General features: G+C 43.6%; 1 protein-coding gene across 3 annotated transcripts in view; it reads left to right on the top strand.

The window, feature by feature from the left end:
• The first annotated feature begins 1,769 nt into the window (after nt 1-1,769).
• Nucleotides 1,770-15,200, top strand: part of ARHGEF4 (Rho guanine nucleotide exchange factor 4) — a 131,859-nt gene continuing 118,428 nt past the window's right edge. Inside the window, exons 1-3 of one of the 3 annotated variants that reach the window (XM_066557001.1) lie at nt 1,770-5,129; nt 8,900-9,232; nt 14,468-14,597. In XM_066557001.1, coding sequence (XP_066413098.1) covers nt 2,565-5,129; nt 8,900-9,232; nt 14,468-14,597 — 3,028 coding nt within the window. In that variant the 5' untranslated portion in view covers nt 1,770-2,564. Of the gene's footprint in view, nt 5,130-8,899; nt 9,233-14,467; nt 14,598-15,200 lie in introns of those variants that run through there. The other 2 variants (XM_066557000.1, XM_066557002.1) reach the window with 2 other exon arrangements.

The raw sequence follows: 15,200 nt of genomic DNA, 5'->3' as shown, positions 1-15,200 counted from the left end.
ATGTGTTCATTGGAGTTTCTACATCTACTGGCAAGGGATGATTTCCATTTGATGTATTTGAACGTGAAAAGTGTTTTGGTAATGGGCTATGAAAGATATGTCCAAAAGTAAAATTTTGGCCTCTGCAAAATTACATGTGAAAATGAAAAAGGGGTTAATTAAGAAACACTAAGGAAAAAAAAAAAAAAAGAAGCAAGAATCAGAAAGACCTCAGGACCATCAAGAAGTAAGACACAGAGTATAACTTGCAAAGACATCAGTATGTATTGAATTAATTGTGTTCTGAAGTCCCTTTTCTAATAATAGTTCATGTCACCCTGCTGCTGTGGGACATCATTGCTAAATCATTCTTTTTTCTTTATTCACAGACCCCACAGCCAGTTGAAAACTACATCAGTGAAGGAGAGTTTGAAGACGATCTGAGTTCTTCTACCCCGAGCACAACGGAGCTGGAGGTCCGTGGATCCAGCCAAGAAACAGATGAAGATTATTTTGAAACTGTGTCACATCAGAGTGGATCTTTGTCAGATGTAAAAACTGAGCCTTATGAGAGTGCATCAGACACAGAATCCCTTTCCAGTGACATAACTGGGAATGCTTGCTCGGATTCAAACTGCCTGTTTACTGAAAACCCCCCCCTGTGCTGTAATCTTCCCAAAGAAAAGGCAGAAACCTTCCAGGAACAGCAGAGCTCCAGGCGACCAGAGTTCACCCAGCCTGTACAGCTAGAATTGTCCTCCAAAAGAAAAGAAGCGCCCAGCAAAACTGAATTTTGCATCCAGTTTGCAGAGTTAGAAGGTGAAGAATTGGGTGATGAAGAGCTAACATTATCCAGTGATATTTCCACCACAGAGAGCCAAGTCTACGAAGAGAGCATTTTATCACAGGCAAAGAGAGAGTCTGTAACAGCACTGCAGAGTAAGGCAGAGTTAGAAAGCAGGGAAGTGCAGTCCTCTACCAACTCAGTACTTACAAAAAATGACATTGCAAGACTGAAGGAACACCCTGCAGTATTTAGTATTGCTTGTTTCAAAGCAAACTCAGAAAGTTGTTTGATTTTTCCTGAGGTACAGCAGTTTTCCTTCCAGTCAGGTGCAGCACCAAGCTGCAGTTTGCCTAATCTTCATTTTGAAACAAATGGGCCTAACTGTAAAAGTGACACTGAGACACCTGACTGTAAGTGTGAATTAGAGTCTATGTCCAGTATAAAATGCAGCAGGAGGAATTCAGCTGACAGTGAGGACACTACAGGTAAAAGGATAAAATATGGAAGTACAGAAACCATGCTGACATCAGATTCACTCTCCTACCAGAGTTGCTTCAACCCAAAATCTTGGCTACCACAAAAAAGGTCAGAGATTACAGAAAGTAAAACATGGCACAGTGTACCTGAAAATATCAGTGCTCAAAGGGAGACAGAATGCGTAGTGAGCTGTATTCACCCAACAGACAAATTTAGATGGTCGTGTTCCAGAATACATCTTCAAGAGCTGGATTTTGAATACACTTGGAAAAACTTAGGAAGGGTAACTGTAAGCCCTGAAAAGGCTATAGAAATAGAGGGCCAATTTGGGATGAAAAGATCTCTTCTTGATACTGACACAGACTCAAAGGTGTGTCAGGTTTCTCAACCAGCAGCCTCTCCCCAGTGCATCGATTATTATTTGCACTCTAAATCAGAGACGTGTGGCCTTAGCCCAGAGCCAGCTGGTACTTGTGCTGACAGCTTAACATGGAGTGATGCTTGTGAGGACAATCCAAACCAAGAGGAGACATCCTCTTCCCTGGATTGTGATCCAGGGATCATAGATACTGAGGAACTTACACAAAACAATGAGTGCACAGCCGAAAGAGATCTGGAAGAGAGCAGATTCCCATGTGATATTGATATTGAACTTACACAAAACAATGAGTGCACAGCCGAAAGAGATCTGGAAGAGAGCAGATTCCCATGTGATATTGATACTGAACTTACACAAAACAATGAGTGCACAGCCGAAAGAGATCTGGAAGAGAGCAGATTCCCATGTGATATTGATATTGAACTTACACAAAACAATGAGTGCACAGCTGAAAGACATCTGGAAGAGAGCAGATTCCCATGTGATATTGATGTTGAATCAGTCACTGGTGACACTGAGTGCCCTGCAGCTTCTCCTGCAGGTGTTCCTGCTGGTGTGGAAAGCAGAGACTGGGATTGTTCTGTAAACTGTGTTTCCAGTAGTGAAATACAGCACACACATTTGAAGGAGAATGGCCTTGAATCTGAGCTGTCAGATACAGAGATTGTGGCAGGAGAAAGATGGGCAGATGATTCTGATTCTTCTGATCTTGGCTTTGATTGGAAAGTCCTGGAAGCTGCAACACGACCAGATGGCAGTGACAGAGGGGCAGAGCATGGAGAGTCAGTGCAGCAAAATGCAAGTTGCAAAACTGGTGCCTTGAGGAGCCACTCAGAGCTAGGAACACATGAACATCCTACTCATAAAGGAAAGGATGAAGAGAGTGTCTTGGCTGTTGAAAGGACTCTCAGATCAGATGATATAAGGCAGGGAAGGGATTTAATGACTACTCCAGAATTAAAGCCTGCCCTAATTATAGTCTCTGTGGAAGAGAAAGGATTACAGTCCCAAACACTGAATGATAACCTTCCTACTGAAGTGGGAGCTGAAACATTGGGAAATGTAGTGAGTGAGGATTTGATGTCCCCTTATACTGTCAGAAAAGCTCATGGTGAGCCAGCGAGAGTTCTGAGTGAATGCTGTAACTGTGAAGAACTAATTCTGGCCACCCACCCCATTCCTGGCAGTGCAGAGGTACTTTCTGGTAGGGATACAACTGAAGTAAAACCAGAAATTTCAGAAGAGAAAAGAGAGAAAACAGAAGCAGTTTCATCCTTAGGGCTCACCTGTAGTAATTCTGCAGTAGCAAGTGCAGAATTGGAATTCAGGGATGATGCTGTAGCACTAGGCAGTGATACACTTCCTGCAGAAATTCAGACAGATCCATGTGAAAAAACACTTGTAAAATCCCCCAGTGGAAGCAGTGTGGAGCTCTCTGAGGATGAGCACTGCAGAGCAAGGCCACTGGTGACTGGAGCAGTGCCACTGGAAACCAGCAGCAGTGTAAGCAGTGTGTGCCAGGAAGGTGGTGCTGGTGTCAGCCCTGAAGGGCCCAGCACTGTAAAATCACAGGGTAGAGGTGGTGTGATGGCCTTTGAGGAAGAGCCCTGCAGAACAAAGAAGGGTTTTGAATTTGGGAGAGAACAGTTAGGAAGATCAGGCTTTAGAAACCTTGGAAGAAGCAATGACCAGGTGTCTAAGGAAGAGGAATTCAAAGCACATGGAAGCACAGAGGAAGGTTTGACTATTACCAGGGCAGTGACAGTGGAAATGAGCAGCAGTGTAAGCAGTTTGTGGCAGGGAGATGGTGCTGGTGTCAGCCTTCATTGGCCCAGCATGGTCTCTGAACAAGCAGTAGGCAGGAGAGCAAAGGAAAGCTGTAAGGGCTCAAAGGAAGAAACAGGTGTTTGTGAAGAACCCTCTCCTAGAGAAGGAAAGGAGGCCTCTCCTGCAGAAGACATCTCTAGCCCCAGCAAAGACAGTGCACTCAGTCTGGATGTGTCTGATGTCTTTGATGAGTCTCTCAACAGGGAGACCCACAGCACTTTCATGCTGGGTCTGGACAATGTGAGCACCTGCAGCACTAACAGCGAGGAACTGGATGAGAACTCATCCCACATCCTGGGGAGTAACAGCAGTCTTCATAAAGCTGTACAAAAGCCAACAAAGAATGAGTATAGTGGGAAATCTTCCAGGTTTTTAGTATTCCCAAAAATGACATCTTTCAGGAAAACTAAGCCTGTCTCATGGGAAAATCAGGGAAGCAGCAGTATCTTTGGCAGCAAGGTAAAGATGGAAGAACTGGATGTTGGGAAAGATGATGACGACACTGCAAGTTTACTGTCTTTCAAAAGTTGTTCATCTGGTTTAGTCTTCCACAGAAAGGAAAGCTACACCTCTGAGTACTCTGATGATGATGATTTATTTTACGAGAGACCTGCAGGATTTTTCAGGTTGAGCCTGAGGAAGGCCTCTGGCTCTGGTCGGATACTGATGGAAGATGCAGATCGACAAGTTTCAGGTTCATCTGAAAACAATGACAGTGAACCTGCGGAGCATTCAGGGATTAGAAAATCATTCCCTGAAAATGAACACAAAAGAAACAAAACCCCTGAGGGTAAGAAGTTCAGGACAAGGTTGGCCTTGGCCCACAAATCCCTCTCAAGCTTATTTGAGTCCAAATGTCCAGAGAAGGAAAACACTGAGCAAAGCTCAAAAGCGTCAGTGAAAAATGAAAAGGAGAAAGTCAAACTTCGCCAGAGTGCCTGGAAAGCTTTTCTAAAGAGCAAGGAGGCAGATGGACTAAAAAGGCCTGTCCTAGTAAGTTTATCATCCACACAGGAGGGTCTCAATGCAACCAGTGGCCATGTGTTAACACCACTAGAGCAACAGTATAGTTCCAACAGACACACTTTTTTAAAAACAGAAACAGATAATGGCTCCTCAACAGACTCCAACTATTTTGACAGCTCTGTGGAGCCTCTTGATGTCTCTTTACCTGCACGTATGTGGAGAAGACGAATCCAGTCCCGTGACTTGGGTATCAGATACTCACAGAGTTCAGACTGTGATGAACAGCAGGAGGTTCTGAGCAACAGTTTAAATACTTCTCTAGAGGAATACTGGATTAAAACTCCATTTAGCCCCCCTGATTTCCAGCTGGCATTTAGTCAGTCAAGTCCATCATGTCCCCAGCTCTCCAATTCTGATGGTAAAGACATGCCTTGTAGGCCCATGAGTCCCAAACCTCAGAGCTCACGATCCACTTCTCAGCACAAGAACCTTCGCTACCCCGGGCGCGTTTGCGCTGCTTCTATGATCTCTCTTGGGAACAGCTCTGAAGTGGAAAGCAGTCTGGAGGCTCCTGAGAGGCCAAAGACACTGAAACCCAGAGGAAGTCTCTTACACTCGCTGGACGACTTCCAGAGGGATGACAGTGGCATAAGCAGTCAATCCCAGATCAGCTTAAATACAGCTTCTTCCATTACTGACATGCTCCGAGACGAGGTGAGCTGTTGTCAGGGAATGACCAGGGAGTGGTTGGGTTTGCTCTACTATGGTTTAGGAATTCAGTGAAACTCTTCAATGGCTCAATGGCTCATTGGTTAGATGAGTGCAAAAATATTTCTCTTGGTTTAAGACAGGTAGCACTCGTTCTTTCTGTTTCTGTTCAAGACTGTATGAATTGATGTGCTCTTAAAGGGAGGATTTGCTACAAAAACCCAAAGGAATGGAGCAATCACATCACCATTAAAGATTGCACAGACATCACCCTGTGTTATCTCAGTTTTAAGCTGGGTTTTACCCCTCTTAAGGCAGAATTCAGCCTTGTAACTGGTGTATAGTAAGTAAGTTTCTCATTGTGAAAGGCAACAAAGATATCAAGTCCTATGGCTAGCAGTCACTTTTTAAGATGTAAAATCACTTTCTTTAGACAATGAGTAGCTGTCTTTAGAAGTACCATATGTCTTCTGCAGTCACCATAAGTACCTTTTGGTTGCTACTAGAAGTCCTCTTTTGCCTTTTCTACAACAAACAGAAAAAAAACCCCAAACTGCAGGCTCACGGTCTCCTTTTCATGTTGTATTTTGTCTTAATCCAGGTAACACATTAAGTCCTTTGCACAGGCTGAATCTCAGGGAATAGATTGGATCTTCATGAGGAATTTTGTGATTGGCTGAGATTTGTATAAGCAGAGACTTCCTCTGTCAGTAGGCTTTTAATCCCAGAGAGGATTTCCCAGGTTGTGAGTGGCTGGGAGCTTAGGAATCTCTTTCAGTGGCTAAGCACAACCCCCAGAGTGACTGAGACTGAGCTGTAACTGAGATCCCAGAACATGCCTTGACCATGCTACTTTTTCACTATTATTGCTGATGAGTTTTGACATTAAAAAATGGGAGAATAATTTTTTTGAGCAGATTGTCAGAGGTGGTACTTGAGAGAGTGCATGAACTTTTGCATACCCCAAGCAGACAATTTTCAGAGGGTTCATTCATCTGAAGCAGCCTGATCAATTCATAGCAGCTGAGTGCTGCTTGTGTTCAACTCAAATGAACCTCACACAGCTTTTGCTGCTGTTGCCTTTTGCCTCTCACACCTCAGCTTACATTAAGCCTTTAATGTACCCTCCAAGATGATCTTTTCCTGCCTTTTATCCATACTTTTTTACAGAAAGTCCCTATTTTTTGTATAGAAACAAAGATAGGCAGAACCATCTCTTTATCTAGCCAATTCTTGAAAACCTCCATTGCTGAAGGATTCACTGCCTCTCTGGGAAACACATTCCTTGAGATTTTTTTTTTCCTAATGCCCAACAAGAACTTTCCAAGCTGCAGTTTCTGGCCACTGTCTTGTGACCCTGTCTGGCACTACTGAGAAGAGCTGGGTCCCATCATCCATGTAAATACAAAATTGTTGGTGACTGCTCTTACACTGCCTTTAGTGCTCTCTTATCAGCTTGAATAAACCCAGCTCTCTCAACCTCTCCTCGTATTCCCAAATGAAATTGTTTTGCTTGATTGGCTTGGGGTTTTTCTCTAAAGCTGTCTGGAATCCAAAGAAGAGTTTGGGTGGCAGTATGAGAGGTAAGAGCTGTAGTATCAGAATTGCAGGGGGGAAAAGGGGAAGAGAATTAGCTTTATTCCCTTCTGTGCTTAGCTTTATTTTAAAATATTTTGTTTCATGGGCACCAGGTTAACCCACAAACTTAATACTGCACACTGCATTCCAAACAAGAGACTGAAGCCTAGGAAAAAGCAAGAGACTTGGACTATACACACTGTCAACAGATGAAGCCTCTCAGAGGATGAATAAAATCATTGACCTGTAAATTACAGCTCAAAAGAACATCTAGAAAAGAGTGTAGAGATGAGGCATGTGTAAAGCCTTAAAAAGGCAAGACTAGATGCTATAATGTAAGCATTAGGAGCAAATAAATAATTACTTAAATTGATTGCTAGATTAAATTATTCAAAGAAAACCATAAAAAATTTAAATGGTATCTAAGACATATAAAAACAGTTTCAGTTTCCTGATTCTTCTGGAGGCTGCAGAATATGATATCTGAAATTGGACAATGCAGCTGGAGCCTAGAAATTAATGCAAATGTCCCAGATTTAAAAACACAACATCTAATCTATTAAAATAGATAGGGCTTTATTTATTTCCCTTTTCATGACATTGTGAAATGAAGTAGAATTGCACCCTGGATTTTTAAGCAAAGCTGTATTTTCAGGAATCTCTGAAATTACAACAGACACTGGGCAAAGAGTATTTGTAGTGTTAAATCTTTCCAAAATAATTATCATCTATATGCTAAGGATGGCCTTCCTTATGTATGCTGCTTCCTAAGGAGAACATAAAATTCAGTTTATTGGTGAATTTGAAGAAAAGTCCTTTTCTGTTCCACATGAGTAAAGACATTAGTGCAAAACATATCTGTAATAGTGAAACTCTTGAGCTCACTTCCCACTGTGCCCTCCAGGGTGGGGATTTGTATTTACTCCCCAGCCCCAGCCAGGTATTTTTATAGCTGTGTCAGCATTATCTGTGTTAGTGCTGTGCCAAACTGCACTGGATCAGCTCACCCTGGACACCTCTGGCTACCACTCAGGTAAGTCACTCCCCTGAGCCTGGTGGAGCACACACCAGCCCCTCTCTCATTTCCTGCTATTGGTTAACATTGCCCAGGTTTCATGTAGGACAAAGATTTTATGCTGCAAACAGCAAGACAGAACCATTACCAGTTTGCCCATCTGCCAGGCCCTTCCCTACATGTTTAATTAATCTGTTCATGGTATGATTTTTTTTTTGCATAAATTGTGTTACTCAGCAGGCAAGAGCAAACTGTCCTAAAATGTCCCATGTTTGGAATTCACATGTTCTTCTCCTTGCTCCTGTCCAGTGAGGTGGGGCTAGGCACAAAACACCTTTTTCACAGAATCTATTCTTTCTAGACTGGCATGTCTTATGAGGGGAGAAGAATAATTGACCTGGAATTGTTGGTCAGTTGAAAATAGAAAGGAAGTGGCTGCAGTGGTTTGAGGGTTGTTTTATTTGGGTTCTTCAAGTGATCTGTAAAAACTGGACAGATAGTATTGTCAGGATTTTTTTTTGTTATGAGACTCCTGAGTTCACTCATTCCCCAGTGTTGTTATTGCCTACCTTAAATATTATTGATTCTCACACTGATGCTACCTGGAGTAGTAGCTGGTTGCCTAAGGGCACACTTGATTTCAAGTTGTTTGAGTATAAAAACTGTAATTTTGTGCAACCACTCAAAGGGGAGTGAAGGGCAAAGCTCTGCAATTCCTTGCTCTTGGCTCAGCATCAAGCAAATAAAATGGATAGTGTAAAGAGCACATTAGGAACCACAGGGCTTAATATATCAGACCTGCAGGCATCTACAAAGCCTTTTCACATCGTATAATGAAGTGCAGTTGGAAAACCAGAAACAGACAAGAGGTCCTTTTTCTGTTTTCAGAGACATAGTCTGTCTTTGTAAACAATATTATAGAGACAGAGGGACATAAATCCTGGTGGAATGTCAGTGGGATATGCCATCTAAAATGAGGGTGAACAGGGTACTGTCCTGGGCACAGGGAGTGTATATTGCACCCTCAAAGGACAGCAGAGCTGCTGCTTCTGGGTGGAGTGCTCCTAAGTGTTTTCTTCTGAGTAGTTCTGTGGCTGAGTAACAGAACTTTGCCATCTTCTGTTCAAACTGACTTGAAGCAAACAAAATTTCCATCCAACAAACCCTGTGTTTTCACCTGCAGTTTGTAAAACAGGAGTCTAAACAGCCATGTCAAACAGCAGCTGGAAAGAGGCCAAATAAGAAATGGGTTCCCCATCGCAAAAGGAGGCCCCCCCGGGTCCCAGCGTGCCCCGTGGCCACCCTGGAGAGCAGAGCCCGCACGCTCTCCTTCCCTGCTCCCGAGGAAAAAGCCAAGGAGATGCCAGAGAGGAGGAGGAAGAGACCCAAACCCCTCTATAAGTGCTTCAGCTTCGATGATGTTTGGATGGAGAGGAGTCAAAAAAGGAAGCTAGAGAAGGAGACACAGCCAGAGGGAGGGGTTCAGTTGCAACATCTCCCACAGGACCCCTCAAAAGTAAGAAGCCACACACCGACCTCCTCGTTCTCTGGCATTGTCTTCCTCTCTGCTCAGGCTCTTTCTCTCTGCTCTCATCATGTTCCTGTCCTTACACTTTGTCTGGTACCACTTCTGTCAGCATTTCTGTGGGCCTGGTACTCTGTGGAGACTGCAGAAACACCAAACTGGCCCTTAAGTGATAACATCTGAAGGTGGTGGGTTCCTTAGCTTCTGAAATCGAACAGATCATGCCCTGGGAGATGGTGGGAATAGAATGCAAGAGAATCAGGTTGCTTTGTGAGCTGAGTGATGGGGAGGGCAAGGAGCAAATCAAAGTTTCCTTAAATCAATATAAATTAAAATGATGAAATCTCATTCTGTGCCCTGTGGTGTTGCTGTATAACTTTAATAACAGATAACAGACTTTAAATTAGACTTCCCTTGTATCTGATGCCAACTCCACAATTTCTACTGAAGCAAATTCCTGCTGTGAAACACTCAAGAGAACATTGCCATTGGATTTTTAGCTATTAATATTCTCCTCTCCACTGAGGGAGACTTTTAGTTCAGCATTATGATTGCTTGTGAAAAACTTTGTGGCTGTTTGTGACTCACACTGATGGCATCTGTTACTTTTGGATCCAGAGCTAAGGTCTGTTCCCTTCAGGGAGAGTCACAAATCTCTATCCAAGAGCCAAAATTAGCCTTAACACATACAAAAGGACTTCTGGGGAAAAAAGACATGAGATCAAGGGATGCTCTATGAAGCCTCTCATGATGATATTGAGAAAGTTTCTGATCAAGCTTGAAATCACATAGCAGATACTCAAACAAAAGCTTTCCTCAGGGGTTTCTGTTTTGGTCTGTTATCTGTGTTTGTTTCCCTTTCTCTCTGTTGTCCTGGTTGACTGTCTCTTGTTGTTATTACATTAAAATGACAATTTTGGAGAGGAGATGAGGCCTCAGTAGTCCTATCACCACTTCAGAATGTGCTTGAGCTTATGTGCACAGATAGTTCTGTGAATGGTGAAGGGGAGACATTGGCTTGCCCAGAGAAAACCTGTCCACCTGGGAGAGCTCCCATCAACCTGACAGACACCTGGGACAGCAACCCCAGAAACAGGGGCTCTGAAAAACTGCTCCCTGTTCTCCCCTTCTCAAGGAAAGAGACTAAAAATCTGGGCTATTTTATATGTGTTGGGCTCTTCAACACAAAGTGTGGCCAGTTGCTGCCTGGATGAGTGCTGGATATGATTCTCTGATGTGTTTCCCACTCTCAGTTCAGTGAGGATGCTTCCCTGGCTCAGCTCCATACTACCTATGTGATGGAGACAATGAATATTGCTCTTGAGGTTTGTGTATGTTAGGATAAAATAATTTAGAAATAAATGACTTGGGTTACTTCTCTACCTTGGCTGAAGTTCTGAGTGCTTAGTGCTGTGCAGGGATGAGGCAGGCTAGTGAAAGTGAATGCCTGGCTTACACAGGGTCAGGGATTAACAGAAATCAGTGAAATGTACTAAAAATATTTCTCACAATTCCTGGACAAGCATGGGTAGTGATGGAAATCCAGCCCGTGCTGCAGGGCACGTGGGCCAGCACTGAGCCCATGAAGGCTGCTAAGAGCAGTGACCAGTTCCCTCAATAGCTTCCCCTGGAGCCATCAGATCACACAGCTTGAATGCTGTCTGCTTTGCTGATTGACTGCACATTTGGAGGCTGCCAGAAAACAGCTTCTCCTTTAAGCATTTCCACCCTTATTTTCTGGTGCAAACTCACCTCTAAATTGCAATCAGCTGCACCATGATTTGCAGCTGCCCCTGTGCCCACGAGGCCTCTCTGAACATCACCTGCCTGGGGGCTCTTGGACCTCAGTCAGTTTTTTGGTTCATTCTTCTCTGGCAGCAGGGTGTAGGTAGGTTTGGGGTTTACTGTTTCTGTCCATTTGTGTTTTGTAAGTTATTGACACTTTAATCTTTGTACGTAGGCCAAGAAAGCAAAATGTTGGTTTAATGAGAGGACTGTGGGGATTCAAAGTCTCTTTTTTTATGCCCATATAACTGAATTTCTTGGCCTGTGCTTTTTATTTATAATAGTAATCACACAGTTTATTTTTCATATTATTTTATTCTGTCTTTGCAACGCTCTAGTCCTGTAATAGCGCTGGTTTATTCATACTCCTAAGTGTCGTGGGAGTGCTGTCACAAGCTGCACTGTTTGAGGGCAGTTTTAGAATGATGCTGAATCCCTTTTAATAAGAAGGAACAAATTATCCCAAAAGAAGCTCTGTAAGATGTTCATTGTCTGTTGTGGTTCTGTGACTGCAACAAGGAGACTGTATGAAGCTTTGGAGAGCTGAAATTACAAGTCTGATGTTTTCTGACACAGCTGCCTTGGGATGTGTGGCTTCTGTTGTGACAAGTCACATTGTGTTAAGTCAAGATCAGGTCAGCCCTCAAGGAGATGTAATGCTGCAATATTGGGGAAACAAGTCAATGGGGCAGAGCAGAGAGGAATCCTTGCTTATTCAAGTGCTGATTTCTGATACCACTCTATCATTCAGATGAATGTACAGAGAGGAGCATAATGGAAATATAAGGCTACTCTGAGGGCTGGCAATTGGGACAGGGAAAATGGACAAACAATCAAGAAATTACCTATAAGCTAAAAAAAAAAAAAACAAAATAAACCCAAACCCCCAAAACATTTAAAATGCCAATTCCAAACAATTCTATATATTGTGGATATTTTTTTGCTTAGGCCCAGTAAACTTCTCTGCTTCCTTAAATGGGTACAGCTTGTGTAAATTCCCAGTCAAACTCAAAGCCTGACCCAGCTGTCCCTTATAATGAGATGCTGCCGGTAACAAGCTGAGCAGCTTCTGATCTCAGGCCTTAAAGTCTTAATACAGTGCCCACCCCAAGGGGAAGAAGACAAACATAGCTGTGGATGAATCTGTGTTCTTTTGCTTGTCCATAGGCTGTGCCCTTCAGATGATGGTGGGTTTCAGGCTGTAGCCTGGGGTCCTCTTGCTTCTTTTTAATGCAGGAGAAGTCCCCTCACTGGAGCAGAGACAACGCCCCAAACCACTGCCATATGGAGTGCTGTAATGGCAATGGGCTCTGGTTTGGGAACTATTCTTGCTCTGAACTGCCTGTCTATTGCCTTCCAGTGCTTTCCTGTTTTGACAAAAATTTAAACCCTGGTTCTTAAACTTGATGCCTCTTGAGTGCACAGCAATAGAAGTACAGACATGGCTTCTAATTGCATTTGTTTGAGGACAGTTTGTGCACTGCCAAATTAGAGAGATTCCTAAAAGGCCCATCAGGGGGCTATACCCAGAGGGGATATCGTGCAAAAAAAGCTCTTTTATTTTGAAAGAGAAATGAGAAGCAGTGAAAAACAGATCTTTAGCTCATTGCTCTGGATATGACTTCTGCAAATCTGATTTTACCCCATCCAAAATAAGAGAAAATGAAGTTTTGTTGTGTAGTACCATGGTTTGAGCACTGTGGATAACTCAGATAGATTTTGAGATGGAAATGAATACACTTTGAGGAGGGAGTTTCATGAAAAAGGTCTCCCCCTGATGTGCACCTGACAAGGCATGGATACACAACAGAGCCCCTGCCAGGGACGGAACTGCTGTGCACAAGAGCATAGAAATAACCTCTGGAACCTCTGGCAGAAAATACAGGAGAGAGGACCTTTACTATGGTCTGCTCCCTCATTTCTCATCCTCTCCCTTGCAGGTTGTACAATCCCTGCCCCATGTAGCTAACACTGCTGAAAATGCTTCTTCTCATGAGTTAGGGTTGTACAGGCCTGCCTTCCATGCCATAGGAATCAAATGATGCCTGTACCAAAACTTGTTCTGATGTCCCAGGAATTAATAATAATAAAGCTTGCAGTTGTAACAGCCCTAGGTCAGGGTTCTGCTTTCTAGTCTTAAACAGAACAATAATGCTTTCTACCACCTTTCATGTAAATAACTTAGACTTTACCCTTGACATTTTCAGAGCTGTGGCCCAGTAAGCTTGATTTTCACTGTCACCAGAAGAGTGTGTGCTCCCACTGGATCTTTGCTGTGACTTTTCTAGAGAAACAGGCACTGCTGAGTTTAATTTGAACAGGATTCATGCTATCCCTCAAGAGATGGTGATTTGTGTTCTCTTTGTTTTAGGAAAGTTAAGTCCAGGATTAGAAAACCAAACCAGGCATGGAGCAGCAGCACTCTCAGCTGTGTGAGCACTGTGTGCTGGTTAGTTTGGGAAGGAAGGTTCGGCTAATGGCCATCACCAGGAGAGGTCTCAGCATCAAGGCTGGTCAGCAGACTTTCTGCTGATAGGACATGCTGTGTGCTGGTGGAGAGAGGGAAAGACCCTAGAGATCTCCTTATTTCAAGTTCCTGGCTCAGTGAAGGATGGATATGTTGTAACTCAATGTCAGTGGCAAAAGGAAGGGGCAATCATGATAGAGGTGAAAAACTGGCCCATGGGAGCAGTGCTTACTGACCAGCTGATCTCCCAGCCACTGATGTTTTCTGCATGTGGCAGCCACGGGAGAGAAAAGAGAGAAAAGGAAAAAAGGATAAAAGCATACCTGCAGCATGCATTAATTAACATTCTGTATTAGAGGCCATGAGCTATGTGTATGTATCTCTATGTCTTCTCCTTTAAACCAGCAAAAGTTAGTAACTCAATGAGATCTGGCATTGGTATAGAGCTTTCAAAGTTCTAATAAGTTCTATAAGTTTTATAAAATCAATCAGCCAGGTAGAGGAGAGTGTGAGAATTCTTACTTATACCTTTAGCTGACGAGAAAAATATTGTTATCCACACTCTGTATGGCTGGTACCAATAAATCTCTGAAAGGAAAAGCTTTAATTTCATGTTAAATACCAGAAGAGGACCTATTAGTCACAAAGCTTCAGGAACAGTTCTGCAGCTGAGGGGATGACTCTTTGTAGTAATATGAAACCCCACAGAAACACTTCATAGAGAGGAGTGAAACTCTCTGTGAATGGAGGTGTGTGTGGCTGTATGTGAAGTATGAATCTGTTCTTATCACCTTGCAGTTTTCCTTGCCTTCTCACTGTTTTCTAACATTTCTAGCCACAGTCATCCATGTGTGTCCACTAACATGCTGCTTACTTACACGGGCAGGTGTCAGAGGTGGGAAGAGGTGCTCTGGGATGAATGCTGGGCATTTAACCTAATGTTTGTTGCCTTTGTTTTCCCTGTCCTGTTGCAGACTGGAATAAGTCCATCCATCACATCTCCTGTTGCCTTTGACATCCTGCCCCTGAAGCTGCATTCCTTTTCCAAGAGCACCCCGACAGGCCTGGACTGTGTGGGCTGCAAACGGCGCATCTCCGCTCCCAGTGCGTACCCTGGGCTGGGCTGGGCTGGGTGGGGGGTGGGAGAGAGTGAAGCTCTGCTTTACTGAGAGTGATGAGCATTGTAACCTGACCATGATGATTGCTGCATCCATGTCTGAGCAGAAATCTGCTTCAGAGTGGAATCTTTCATATGCTTTCTCTGCTTCAGAGTGGAATCTTTCATATGCTTTCTCTGCTTCAGAGTGGAATCTTTCATATGCTTTCTCTGCTTTAGAGTGGGATCTTTCATGTGCTTTTTATATTCGGGTTTGTTTTCTCCCTGAGTGGATGAACAGGGTGCTGTTTAAAGGCATGGCCAGCTTTTTAGTGAAGAACAGATCACTCCTTGCAGTGATAGTGTGCTGTAAGGATCCGTGCCTGGCGGGCTGTTCGGCTGCTATCCAGCAGCTATGGACCCCAGCCCACACGATCTTGCATGGATGAAGGCAAAAGATGAGAAGCACTCTTCTCCACATGGGGACTAAGTCCTAAATCTATTTCCTTGATAGGAGACACCAGATCATCCAGCTGACCCCCAAGATGGAAATGTGGGCGTCACCTTCTCCCGGGGGGATTTTGAGTTGAGGGGAAGGGGGACGGAGGAAG

Source organism: Molothrus aeneus, chromosome 10 (assembly GCF_037042795.1).
Source record: "Molothrus aeneus isolate 106 chromosome 10, BPBGC_Maene_1.0, whole genome shotgun sequence".
In the NCBI taxonomy this organism is placed as follows: Eukaryota; Metazoa; Chordata; class Aves; order Passeriformes; family Icteridae; genus Molothrus; species Molothrus aeneus.
This window is presented reverse-complemented; position numbering and strand designations above follow the sequence as displayed.